The sequence below is a fragment of the Equus asinus genome, chromosome 7 (genome assembly GCF_041296235.1).
Source record: "Equus asinus isolate D_3611 breed Donkey chromosome 7, EquAss-T2T_v2, whole genome shotgun sequence".
NCBI lineage: Eukaryota > Metazoa > Chordata > Mammalia > Perissodactyla > Equidae > Equus > Equus asinus.
This window is the reverse complement of record NC_091796.1, coordinates 19,168,247-19,182,523: the sequence shown is the minus strand read 5'-3', so window position 1 is coordinate 19,182,523 and position 14,277 is coordinate 19,168,247. Positions and strand designations below refer to the sequence as shown.

At 39.7% G+C, this 14,277-nt stretch overlaps 1 protein-coding gene across 5 annotated transcripts in view; it reads right to left on the bottom strand.

Annotated features, from left to right (window-relative positions):
- Positions 1-402: 402 nt before the first annotated feature.
- Positions 403-14,277, bottom strand: part of FECH (ferrochelatase) — a 36,903-nt gene continuing 23,028 nt past the window's right edge. For 2 of the 5 annotated variants that reach the window (XM_070512976.1, XM_070512975.1), the window contains exons 6-11: positions 12,273-12,379; positions 8,833-8,931; positions 5,699-5,806; positions 5,106-5,270; positions 2,172-2,231; positions 403-1,702 (exon numbers count right to left, since the gene is read on the bottom strand). In XM_070512976.1, coding sequence (XP_070369077.1) covers positions 1,568-1,702; positions 2,172-2,231; positions 5,106-5,270; positions 5,699-5,806; positions 8,833-8,931; positions 12,273-12,379 — 674 coding nt within the window. In that variant the 3' untranslated portion in view covers positions 403-1,567. Of the gene's footprint in view, positions 1,703-2,171; positions 2,311-5,105; positions 5,271-5,698; positions 5,807-8,832; positions 8,932-12,272; positions 12,380-14,277 lie in introns of all 5 variants that reach the window. The other 3 variants (XM_070512977.1, XM_070512978.1, XM_070512979.1) reach the window with 2 other exon arrangements.

The window sequence follows — 14,277 nt, the reverse complement described above, 5'->3', positions numbered from 1 at the left end:
TACCTTTCTCTGGAAACACAATCTACTAATAAGAAAAGCAATTTGAAAAAAAAAAAAAGTAGATGCTAGTCAAATTTCAGAGCCGTTCTCAGTGTAGGAAAACTATTAATGAAAGTGGATGGCATGGCTCTTTTCTTGTATTACAAAGTAAGTTCCTATTTAACAACTTTTATTATTAACTAATTTAGATTAGTTTTTCTTTTTAACAGAGAGCATGAATCAAACCGGTTAAAACCTTAATGACGTCATATTCATTAACACAGTAAATTTTGAATATAGAAGATCTATGACTCCTCTAATACTCCCACTTTATGAACTGGCTTTAAAAAAATCAAAGAAATGCTCTTTTGAAGAACAAAGTTTTAGGCAATGAGGAAAGAGAAAGTAACCATTACAGATTCATTATGGATCCATCAGAGATTTTTTAATCCATTCAAACCCAAGCATGGAAGATCAGATTCTGATCCTGCATTACTTGTACATTTTGGAACACCTTTTCACTCACAAACTCAAGGTTACAGTGGCATCAAAAATATCCACAGGAAAGGAAAAGGCTGACGTGAAACATAATATTGTTAATAGCTATTGCATTAGAGTGGTTAGTTGTCTTTTCTTTATTTTTCAAAGTTCCTATAGCATGTTATATAATTTTTATAATAAAAAATTATGAATGAAGAAAGAATCCAAGCTTACAAAACACAGTTGACTTTATAATTCTTCAAACAAATATGCAGAAAGGAGACATTCAACCAAAAGAAAGATGCTCAATGGAAAGCTCGCTGGGGTCCTGGGAGGAGCTCTGCAGACGAGGCCCGGCATCCTTGTCCTTGGAGGCAGGGAGCAGCGGGAGGCCCCAGGCTGCGCTCCACAGCTTCCCCCCGGGCGGGTACGACACACGCTGGACTTCCACACGTCTATCAGCCTTGTGTGCCTGGGAATCTCAAAGCACTTTTGAAATCTGTACTCGATTTGGTTTGATGGTGAGGAAAGTGCGGCTCATACACAAGTACCAAAATGGTGACAGCACTGGCAAAAGCAACCACTGCAAGCAACCCCACCGCTCACCGGCATTCTGCGGCCCACGGCTTAGGAAAGGTTAGGTAACACTTCTGCTTCAAGCTATATCTCGTTTACTCAGCTGCGTTCACATAAAAAAACCTATATGCATGAGACTGTAAACATATTCATAATGACAGCTCACGGAGGGGATTCTGTACCCTTGCAGGAGGTTTTTTAGGTAATAAAAAACAAAATCTGTATTTAAAATACACGTGCATCTCATAAGATAAATTTTTAAAACTCCTTTTTAAAATAGCCTAGTGGACATTCCAAAGTAGTCTCTTTGCCCAGAGCAAGTGACTATAAATGCTTACTGTTTCAGTATATAAAACAGAAAAGCCTCAATAAGGATTTCAGAGTCTGTTCGTCAAGAAATCACACAATTTGTGCCCAAAGTCCGCACATATACTAATGTCACTTCCTTCCTTGATCTCTAAATATGTCCTCCTCCATGTTGGAGGTATCTGGAGGTTGGGCATTTGCCTAATCCCAAGGGTCCTCTGCGGGGTCACAGCTGCTGGTTGGTGAAGAAGGATTTAGTCTGCCTGCAGACAGGATTCACACAGAGCGGACAACTCAGAGTCAACTGCTTGGAGCACAGCTCGTTGGACTGGATGTGTGAGTGCACCAAATCTGCCAGGGCCTGGAGGACGCACGACAAGAAGCAAAGATTCATCAGAGGCAAAAAGTCTACTATCTCCCCATGCACTTCCCCCGCCCATCTGCCCAGATAATCACTATGGCTTGGGGATTCTTTTAATCTGAATTATGAATCCTTTGAACCAAATTCTGTAATATGTTCCTCTCCTAAGAATCTCCTCAGCTTAGAGAAAACTCAAGACAGAGATTTTAGGAAATGAAATCCTCTTACCCCACCTGCTAAACCTTGTCTCTGAAAGGCAGATTTTAAATTAGACATAGATGGGTAGAAATAAGAAAATTGGGCCATCTAAAGGAAAAAAGAGTGAGAGTATAAGGAATTCGATTTTACTTTTGTAATTAATTGGAACTCAAAATGTTCTAATATGTGAGAAAACCAATATTCGGTAGGAGTTTCTCAGAGGATTACTCTCCGATATGTTCTACTGAAGTGGTTGTAACACTGCGGATACCTTAGAGAACAATGGATTTCCATTAAGAGACTCTGCTCTTCTGATGTTTTCAGCTCCACACTGAATCAAATGAGAACAGGGAGGAGAAACACATACACATTTTATTTTTCTTTTTTTTTTTTTTTAGAGAAACTGATTGCTGCCAAAAAAATAAATACAAACACAGATTCACAAACACAACTCAAAGTCTTACTTCAAAAGCGTCCCCCAACTGCTCAGAAATGAAAAATGGTCATGGGGTGAGCACATCCGTTGATTTCCACCTCTGTTACCGTAAAATTGCTCTTCAATTTCTATTCTTTCCCCACCCCATTACCTTCCCACAGGTGCTTTGTTTCCAAACCGTTTTTGAGGTTGTATTTGATAGAATTCCCAAATAATTTAAATCTACCTACCATCCTTTTGTTACTGTATCTTTCTAATGCATGCATTTACAGACTCCACCTAAACAGAACGTTGCTTTAAATTTTTATGCTTCCAGTGTCAAAAGAAGTAAATTACAGTCAGGTGTGACCTAACAATGGGGATATGTTCTGAGAAATGCGTTGTCAGGCGATTTCATCATGCACACATCAGAGAGTGCACTTACACAAACCTGGATGCTCCAGCCTGCTACACACCTAGGCTGTATGGTACTGATCTTACGGGACCACTGTCATATATGCGGTCGTCACCGATTGAAACATCATTATGCTGTACATGACTGTAATTTAACGTATGCTGAACCTAGATTGGATCCAATTCAGAGTTGGGATTTTAGATAGATTCTTACGTAGAAAAACCTGAAATAAAATTCTGAGGATTATTTCATTACCATCCCTGCTTCTCTCTCCAAAAATGTCCAGTTAATTATCCCTCAAATAAGTGAGAAATATCTAATTATCATTTACTCGGATAGTTAGGATCTTCTTTCCCTTTCCAAAATGTTGATGACTTTTCAGTTGCTATGTATTTTAAGCCGGCATCAACATCAGAAGACTGGCATGGGAAAAATGCTGAGATTCAGCAAACACATAGTCCTCAACTTAAAAAGAGACTGTAATCTACAACTTCACGGAGAAGTCAGTGACAGCAAGATAACCAATGCTGGAAACATTTAAAGGAGACACTTCTGTAGGGCAATCCAGTAAAATATGCACCAACATTTAAATTCCGTTTCTAAGAATTTATCCTAAGAAAATACTGAAAAAATAAAAAAGAAAATGTTTACTACAGAGCAGTTTATGATAGTAAAAAATTAGAAATAATGTTAAATGTATACTAATCAAGGATTTGTTAAAAATAATTACATAGATCTAATTATATTTATTGATTTGGGTGCGTAATATATTCTTAAGAACAAAGTTACAAAACAGTATGAAGAAAATGCTGTTTTTGTTAAACGTGTAGAAGAATATCATTTTAATTAAAATACACATTTAGAGGAGAAATGGGACTTATTTTTATCAAAATATTAACGTATTCTCTCTTTAGGGGTAAGATTCCAAGTGAGTTCTACGTTATACTTCTTTCAACTGTTTGAGATGTTTACTATTTTTATTATCAAAAAGCAATAAGGTTATTTCTATTTGGGGAAAAAATTCAAACCATTTTTTAAATAAAGTTAATTGTTTTAAATACAGTGTATTCTCCCATCAAAATAATGAAACAAATTGTAGCTAGTTGGTCTCCTTTATTCTATGGATTAATTTATTAATCACTAATAATCCATTTGATTACTAAGGAATGACCTTAGCTTAGTAATATGAATGAATGTGAATTATTATTCAATACAAACAATAAATTATTTTCCAAACACTCTGCTATGAACTATATTTGCACTTAAATCTTTTTAGTGAGCTCATAATAAGCCAAAGTCATGGTGGGATACAGGAGGCACCATTAAGTAAAATCCACAGACAACCCTGCAACCTCATTTTAGCCAACTATGACTCTCCCATAAATTCTTTATCAGAACTACTGACAAGTAATTTAGGCACTCCTGAACTTTCATTGATGTTTGATGAGCAGCATGAATACACAAACACCTGTGGGGTTGGGTGTTGGCTAAACTTCCCCACCCACTCTCCACCCTGCCCTGCACCTGCCATGCAGGCCTGGAGAGGGTGAAGCATCCTTTGAGGCCAGGTCTCCACCAATCACACGTGGGATGATCAGGGCCAGGAGTTCTGGCAGAAGATGAGGAGGGAAGGGCTTCTTGGGTCCAAGGCTTCCACAATTCCCATGGAAACAATGCTATAAATCAGACTCAAGTTTCCAGCAGGCCCTCAGAAGCCATGAGATGGGTGAGGAATAGTTTTTCTCCACCCTGACTGACAATTCACATCCATCTTACATTACAAGACACTAAGGATGGTATTTGTTATTTCAGTGACCACACTGATCACAACACAGTAGCAAACAGCTAATTAAGTGAATGTATAAAAGAGGTCAAGGAAATTAAAACATATACTGCTTCATTCATTCCATGCTCTTCTCTTAAATGACAGTGACTCCTACAAGCCTTGAAAACCCAATGAGAAGCAGTGTAACAGCCCGAAAGTAAGGGCACTATTAGACTAAGAAAAGGAATTATAGAACAATAAAAACTTTTCCCTCCAAATTGATGAGAAGTACAATTATTTTTTTTAAGGAAATGTAGTTTTCATTACTTTCAGTAGTACAGTAACTCAAACTAAACAAAATGACATTGCCTGCAGTGGGCCACCTGGTTTTAGAAAGGCACAAAACTGCTTTCCCACTGCTGACATGGAATTACCTTGATGTGTTCAGACCATTACTCAGATTGAGTGTTATTCAGAACAATGAGGACACAGTACATGCAAACAAGTATACCAAACAATATTTTTGAATGATACAATTAGATTATTGCAGAGAAAGTTTTCTTTTAAAACAAATAACAATGGGATTGATGAGCCAGATGGGAGCATTTACCTCTTTGGCTAGAACTTGTGAGTATTCGATATCCAGTTCATACAGTGTTTCAATGTGATCGCTGGTAAACGCAATTGGAACCAAAAGGATATTCTTCCTTCCCCTCTCACAAAGTCCTCTGATAGTCTCGTCTGTTTGAGGACCCAGCCAGGGCATAGGACCAACCTATGAAAAAGGAGAGTGAACACATACTGGGACCCACTGCTCCCACCATGTCTATGACCCATCACAGCCCACTGCCCTGGGCACACACGAACCTCCCTGTAGGAGCGAGAGCCATGCTTTACACCTGCTTTAATGAGTTCTGGTATTTCTACATTAAGCTTGAATCCTTCTGGAATTTGGCAAAATATAAATAAATAACAATTTCTGTCATTACCACTAAAAATAATGTATTAAATCAACAGAACTCAACTAGTCACTTGATTTCTCCTCCTACCCAATTTGCTTGCTGAGTTCTTTCTATCCATGGTGAGCAATCAGGCTACAGAACATTCTGTCTATAAGAGCCAAATCTAATCGTTTTATAACTAAGTCCTAAACTAGACTTCCTCAAAAGAGCTGACTGCCTCCAACCTGTGGAAGCCACCTACCTTGGACTGCCAAACCAGTCGGTAGGGGTTGGAGTAACCCAGCTTATCCATGACTCTCTGCACAGTGGCGCCCACCTCCTGAGGATAGGGATCCCCTCTGTTGACCACCTGCAGCAAAGACACATGGGCGTTCAGTCGCTAGCACGTGAAGGGTTCCGGGAGCCTCCAAGTGTGCGGGAGACAATGGGTGTGAGGGCAGGACCGAGTCCTCCCTTTCTGTCTTCTGCACTAAGGAGGACACAATCTGAGCTCAATCACCAAACTTCCTGGGATCCATTTGTTCATCAGCCAGAGAACACAGCACTCAGTCATCTCTGAGGTCCCAAAGAATATGTCAGATTCTCTGTTCTACGTTATTCCTGGGAGACCAACAATGTATAACGCTGGACGATGGTCTCAGTCCCCCATCTGAAACAGGGCAGGAAGAGGCAATGGGGGATGGGACTTCTACTTTAGTAGTCATTTGAGTGGCTGATTTTTAGAACAGGAAACAAGAGTGTTGTATGGACAGTGTACAGAACTACTGAGTTTATGGGGACCAGGTAAACAAAGGGGTAGATGCTAGTGGAATAAGAGGGAGGAAAGCAGCAGCACATGGTTCAAATTCCAGGCTCCTCAAGAACATGACCTGTGCCTTCTAATCCCTCTTCTCTCCCCACTCTTCCCACAATGGACTGTAGTCCGTGCTTCGAGCACAGCGACTGTCTGAAAAATGCTCCTGAGAGACAGAACAGCTTGTTACAGCTTTAAAGTGTTCAACAGAAATTTTATTTCTCCTGCTTTAATATTTAGTTGTGTACTAATTCCCTAACACACACACCCTGCTTTATTTCTTCCTACAACACATATTACCTCCTAACATAGCACACTGTTTTCTTACGTTGTGTGTCTATTATCTGCTTCCCCTCTCTGTGGGGGCAAAGATTTCTGTCTATTTTGTTCATTCCCATATCCTACGATAGCGGGTAGAACAGCGCCCGGAACACAGTAGGTGCTTAGCAAATCCTGTTGCCATGAAATACTGATGAATTCAGTTAGTTAACAAGCCATTAGAAATGTAAATATGGAAAGAATGAGGAAAATACGAAGTCACGTGAGAACAGCACAGAAATAACTGCGACAGGCAAGATCCACCGATAGAGGCTAAAATTAGCAGGCAAAAGTCTAAGGAACAACAAGACATTGGCATGGTCTCAAAGCAGCTCTCCAAGATATTTTTAATTAGAAAGAGAAAAATAGTTACTTTACAATGGACAAATCCAGCAGACAGCACTTTAGACAAATGACCAAGGATCACACCAGCAGCAGTAAGACAAAGTGACATCACACACTCCCGGCAGGATGCGCTGAGGAGGACAATCACCCCTGGGTATTCTTCCCAATAATACATAACCTCAACCTGATCGTGAGAAAATACCAGACCAATCCAAATGGAGGAGCGTGCTACAAAATAAGTGACAGCCTACAAAATCACTCTTCAAAAATATCAAGGTCACAAAAGACAAGGAAAGTATGAGGAACTGTCCCAGACTGGAGGATACTGCAGAGGCATGACAACCAAATGCGATGTGGGATCCTGGATTGAATTCTGGAACAGAAAAACGACAACTGGGGAAGAAGTGGTGAAATCCGAGTAAGGGCTGGCCTTTGGTTAATAGTGTCACACCACTGCTCAGTTCTTCCTTTTCATCACTGTACCATGGTTACGTGAGATGTCAACATTAGGTGAAGCTACGTGAAGGGTATATGGCAACTCTCTGTACTATTTCTGCAACTTTTCTGTAAGTCTAAAATTACTTCAAAATAACAAGTTCTTAAAAAGTCATTAAGGGGGAAAAAGTCATTAGAAAGCAAATGTAGAGGAAAAGAAAAGTTCGCTAGATCAGTTTTCTTCCTCAACCATCCCACTGTCTTCCCTACCCCTTCCCTATCCTCATGACTTCATGGCATTCCTCAGTCACACACAGGACCCGGGGCAGCAGAAACCTGGAAGCAGTATGCTCAGTCCCTGAGGGGAAGAAAGGGAAATGAGGCCGCGGGTGAGAGAAGAGAAGGCAGCACCTGGAATCGTTCATGTATAAAAATGTGTTTCCTCCCTTCCCAGTTCAAGAGCTTCCCTTCTGGCACTTCAGACACGGCCTCATCACATGAAGGACAGTTATACAAAGGATGAGGGTGGAGCAGGAGGATGGGCATGTGAAGAGGCTCTGCATGATACCAGAAAAGAGAATATGAACCCGTTAAAATCAACAGGCAGGCTTCCAGAAGAGAGAAATTTATCTCCAGAGCCACCTACTGCTTAGTTGAGATATGGGAATGGAAAAGCTGCGAAGGGCTCCACCTTGGTCACCACCAGGTGGCAGTGAAGACCAACTAGAAGAGTCGCCCCAGACATCCAGGTTAACTCCATTAACCCTGGAGTTAAAACCTTAATAACACCTAAGAAAAAGTAATTCTCTACCTCGCTGCCTTTGAAAGCGATGTTTTTAGGACACAATGATAGTTCTGAGCTGATGAAACTAGCTGCTTATATCAAGCACGTCTATACTGCACACTAGCTTGATCATTCTTGTTTCCAAAAAGGCAACAGCTATGGCAGATGGAGTATTTTCATGAAGACACAGTATACTATGACAAACCAATGACCAATCAGATCACAACTTGATATACTCTATATTCAATTGCCAAAATGTGATCCCAAGTCTTAGCAAACTATAAACTGTGATTACTTCCTGGATTTCAAACAGTCCCTACCAAGTCTTGATGAAAGAATGGGATGGAGAGCACTCGTGTGAATGGAGGCCCAACAATTCAACGCACTGAGACATCGGGCGGAGCCCCTTCAACAGGGCAGGCAAAAGCAGTGAAAAGAACTCTTCCACTTACTAAAAATTCCTACATACAAATACATCTTCAAACTATCATTTTAAAGGGGTTTATTAAGACAGTATCTATTCACAATATTATAATCTGAATTACTTGTTATTAGGTTTCAAGAAATGAGTCTAGTTAAATTAGCACCAAGTTAAGTCTGCGATTTTACAGTTCATCCTTGCACAGGGCTCAGGACAACGTGGAAGCTGCATTTAGAAATCCTCTACCCCTAGATTAGCCAAAAGAATGTTCTTACTTACAGACATCGGCAGTGAGTGAGCAGAAAAAAGAATGACCACCTCGCTTCTCTTCTCATGTGGAAAATGGTCCAGTTCTTTCAGAATGTGGTCTGCAAAGCACTTCGCAAATACCAAGAAAGGAGGATAAGGAAGAAGTAGGAAAAAAGAAACAGAAGGAAAAGAAAATATTTTTTAAATGAGAGCTACAAAAAAAAAATCTCACAGCAACCATCAAAAACTGGAACTCTCTTTTTAAAAAATTACAAACAGTACAGTCTCCGCTTGCTTTGGTTCATCATCAAAATGGCTCATAACAGTTTCAGGGGCCTAGGGAATTTGATGGGAAACTTCTAAAGCTCACTAATGGCTCACTGAAAATGAATGCTCTGGATCTGCTTCCCCTCGGGAGGAACAGGGCACACTTCCAGATGGAAAGGAAACACAGATGGGAAGGAGAAGTTGTTTTAAGACCTCTCATTTGCTCGGTTAGCAGGAAAACAGCTTACAGGGTCTTTCTAAATCTCCCTTAGTCTGGCTTTTAGGTATATCACATTAAACTACATTAGACAAAAATAGTAGAGGAATAAGAAAACACTCTTCTATTTTTATGACCTTTTCGTTCTGAGCCCAGTATCTTCACTAAGTCAATCTTCATAACAACCTTCATAACAACAGATGAGAGGTAGTACAACTCTCAGTAAATTCACGGGGGTGCGGGGAGATGCGGCGACCTGGGGGCCCATTCAGTCACATCTGCAGAACTTGGGCTACAACGCAGGTCCCGCCTCCTCCGAATCTCTGTCCACCAGACCAGTGAGTTCCCATGTCTAGTTGGCACTTGCTGATTCACAACAATAGGTGCTGAAATCTCAGATCTGAAGAGGCTTTCTTTCATCTTACGCTTTAATCATTCTTCGTCACTTAACTTATAAAGCAAATGCTACAAAGGACATATCAATGTCAATTGACAAAACCGGAATATAAATGTAGGTCAGACAAATTTAAGCATCAATGTTAAATTTACTGAAGTTGAACACTGTACCACAGTTATGGAAGAGAATATCCCTGCTACGTAGGTGTAAAGGGTGATTTTATATATATAAGTTACTCTCAAAAGGTTCAGAAGAAAATATATGTATGTATATACAAACATAAACACACAGAGAGGATGCAAATGATAAAGCAAGTTGGATAAATGTTAAGAATATGTGAATCTAGGCAAAGAGTAAAGTTGCTTATACTGTTCTTAGTCTTTCAACTTTCCTGCATGTTTGAAATTATTTCCAAAAAAAGGTTTTTAAAAACTTATAAAGGACAATTTACCAGAACCATGTACATTTGTACTTGTTGGTATTTTGATATATCAGTGGTTAATACTACAGGAAGAGAAAATTATTCCCTAATCAACACTGAGACATTATTAATCTTTCTGGACTCTCAAAATTTGGTAAATAGATGCACTAAGGTACAAAATGTGCCTAGAGCGTTAGTTCCCTTTTCAAAATTTATAATTTACCTACAGAGTAAATATGGTAAGATCAGATACAAACCAAAACAATATTTTCTGGTGGTCTTTGCAGTGCTTGGAAACTAAGGATGCTCAGAAAGGACTGTTTCTGGACCACAGCCTAGATCAGAAGGCCCACTGCAAAGTTGGCAGAGGAGCTTGGCACATTCACTTACTCCAATTACTCCTCCAGCTAGACAAATAGCAATTTTAGAGATGACAGTAGTAAAATGACTATTTTGAGTAATTACTACCTATAACAAGTAGAAATGTAGATTAAAAATATTCTTAGTTTTTAACTATATTTCTAGTTTTAGTTTAGGGTTTGTTTGTTTTTAATTTCTGCTAGAAATCAAATCTCCTCATGTAATCTACACAATATTAAGAATAAGGCCTATTATAAACTTTTGTTTCCAAAAATTTTGGTATTTTTCCTTTTCTCATCTCGCAAAACCACAAGCAGAAACACAATTATTTATGGCTTACAGCAGACTCTAAGCCATCATCCAAACTGAGGAGCTGGGGTAAAGTAGAAGTGCTACTCAAATCATCTAAAATCCATCTGCGGTATTTCCTACATGCAATCCCCCTGCAGAATGAAAGCGGCAGGCGGCTCTCAGAGCCTTCAATCACATCATCTAGGAGGGTGGATAAATGCCTCTAAAACTCCCTTTCATTTCATGAACGGAGATTTCCTCAGTTAAGAGACCTTTCCATCTTTCTGCTTCCCCCCTTTTCAAAGGGCTGAATTTTGATGCAAATCTAATTACTCACTCGATCAGGGCAGGCAGATGCTGTGCAGATCCCTCGTTCTCTGCTACCACATGTCAGTGCTGACCTGAAACACCCCTCGTTTCCAATCACAGGCCTCCAAGAGCAAACTAGGGCACTCTGGAGCTTCAGGCAGTACTGACTGGATCCAGCAGCAGAGAAAATGAGCGGGGGAACACCACATTGAGACCAAAACTACACCCATCCCTAAGGGAAGGTGCCTTCTTTTCATTTCTGCTTAACACTGCATTTCAATCTGAGCATTAACCCTTGACATCATCTCCGTGCCTAAGGAACACTGTCTGCTCCAGGGAGAGCTGACCTGCTTTTAACAATGTCTAGCACCATCTAGCGGTTACAGATTCTAAATGACTCCAGGCTTTTTAAAAGGGTAAGGTGGTATTCTGCCAGTCAGAGGATGTCCAAGGAAAGAAACATAAACTGGATGAAATCTAAATCACTCAATATTTCCTCTACCTAAACTAACTCAAAGGCAGAAGGTTGTACTGACTGAATAAAACTATACTTGTATGATTTAGGGCAATTACCCGTAGCACACTCTACTCACAGGGCAAAAAGTATACAGTAACACCAATTCAAAGGTATTGGCTTTAGAATTGTAGTTTTAACTGATTCTCCTAAAATCAAGCATCTATTAATATAAACATTATAAATATAATTGTGCAGGAGGAATCTGAAATTTCTTCAAATACATGAAACTTCCTCAGTTGAAATGTTACATTTATTTTCACATTTCAGAACATGTAGACTTATCACCTTTAAATTTTTTAAATCTTTTGACATTTTAAAGGATCTAGAAAATAGAGGATTTATTTGTCCATCATTCAATCTATGAACATAAATTAGGCGAAACACTTGCATAATCTTTAACAGTCCTCTGGTCATCGGCAAACACAAAGCTCAAAATATAAATCTGCTATGGTTTGTGACTAACAGTATTAATCTGAAGAAAGAAAAGAATCTAACGTTTACCATCTTTGAATTTATTTTCTCCTGTCACAGTCTTGATAGACTCTAATACTTTTGTTTAAGCCCCAGCACACAATTTAAGCAAGAGAACTACAGTAAGGCTCAGAAGGACACCTGCAGACCAAGCAGGGACAAGAACCTGACCCACAGCAGAAGCAGGGGTGACAGGGGCTGCCGGCAGCCGCTGACTTACCTGAATGAGAAGGGGATGTGTGGGCCACCTGTCAATAGTGCTCCACTTCATCACAGGCTTCTTTCCCACTTCATTGTAGTATCTGTAAATGGCATTTAAGCTGCTGCCTGAAATATATAGGGGGCTACTTATTTTTTTTTTAAAGATTGGCACCTGAGGTAACATCTGTTGCCAATCTTTTTTTTTCTTTTTCTCCCCAACACGCCCCCCCCCACCGCCAGTTCATAGTTGTATAGTCTAGTTGTAGGTCCTTCCGGTTGTGCTTTGTGGAACACCACCTCAGCATGGCTTATGAGCTGTGCTAGGTCCACGCCCAGGATCTGAACCAGTGAACCCCTGGGCTACTGAAGCACAGCGCACAAACTTAACCACTGGGCCACTGGGCCTGCCCCTACTGGGGGGCACTTAGTAGATGCATGTTGATTATGATGAAAATAAAAAACAGACAGTAAAGGCAGTAATTCTAAGTTCAAAAGAGGTAACGTTTCTATACCGAATCAGCCTAATTACAATCATTTCAAATACTCTAAAATGCATATAGATTTAACTACCCTGCAAATGAACATCACTAAAGAGCAATCAATTTCAATGGCCTTTTAAAAATTATTGAGGCCATTCCTAGTGAGAAACACGATGGAGGTGGATTTACGAAATATAAGTAGTCATTATTTGCAGGGACCAAGTCTTACGCTTGAAAGCACGTTAAATTTTTTTTCCCATTATGAAGATAATCAACCCCATCACAGAAAATGTAGGGGGTGGGGAAAAAGGAAAAAAGAACCCAGCTTTTATCCCAGCATGCTAATACAGTTATTATTTTATTCTAGTATAGTTCTTTTCAATTATTTTTCTTTATAGCTGTATTGTTTAACAAAGTTGTAATTTTAGTACATACGCAATTTTGTATCCTGGGTATTTGGGGCATTTTTACTTAATATTATGAGATGAACATTTCTCACATTACAATAAAAGCTTTATAACTATCCTTTTAATGGCTGGTTGATAAGAACAGCTTATGGAGAGCAGCTGACTGAAGTTCCTATGAGCATTCTCCATTTTTATCTGCTCCTACAAAATTATCATCATTCCCTACAATAAGTTAAATGGATACTAAATCCTTACAGGTGATCTAACAAAATCTGTATTTGCAAGCAAGAGTTAGAAATCAAAAAAATTCAAAGACTAAAGGAAGGCAGATGGTGCCAACCCAATGCAACTCTTTCCTGGCCCAGGGGAGCTGGCACAAGGGCCAAGCCTTAATCCTATGAAACTATTCCTACCACAGGGCCTCTCCCTCAATGTTAACACAGGGCAAACATTCCAAAACATGCCCATGCTTCCAACACCAATCCACTGGTTTCTCTAACTGTAAGAGCTATTAATCAGTCAGGTCTCTAAATTAAAATGCTAGTTAGGACAAAGCCATACTTAAATCAAATGTCCTCTTAGGCTAAAACTCAATTTTCAAAAAAATAAATGAGTTCCATTCAGTGAGCAGAATACAATCAGTCAGATAAATGCAAACTGCATCCATTCCAGGTTCAAAAACAATCTCTCTAGAAATCACAAAGTGGTCAACACCATATTCATCCTGCAAACCACATTTTACAGGTGAGTATCACTGTCAGATGTTCAGAACAACTTCTGAAAGCACATTAGTTCTCCTGGCTCACTCAGAAACACTACGTGAACTACTAGTAGTAACTCAGGGGCAAACATAAATTAAACAATTGCTTGTGATTGATACATAGAATACACCGGCCCTGCCACAACGGTGTGTGTCTAAATGATGTACTAGATAAATGACACTCTAGCGCCCTCAAAGAAAGACTGTGCTTCCCAAAGGCTTTCAAATCTCTGAAGCAAGCGAAGATGTACCTGCCCCTACACACGAGTGTCCTGGAGAACAACTGCACAGACACTGACGTTTGACACACTAGTAGAGCCAGCTGTGAAATGAAACCTGTAGTCAATCCTTTGTCATACAAATAACCATCTTCTTAAC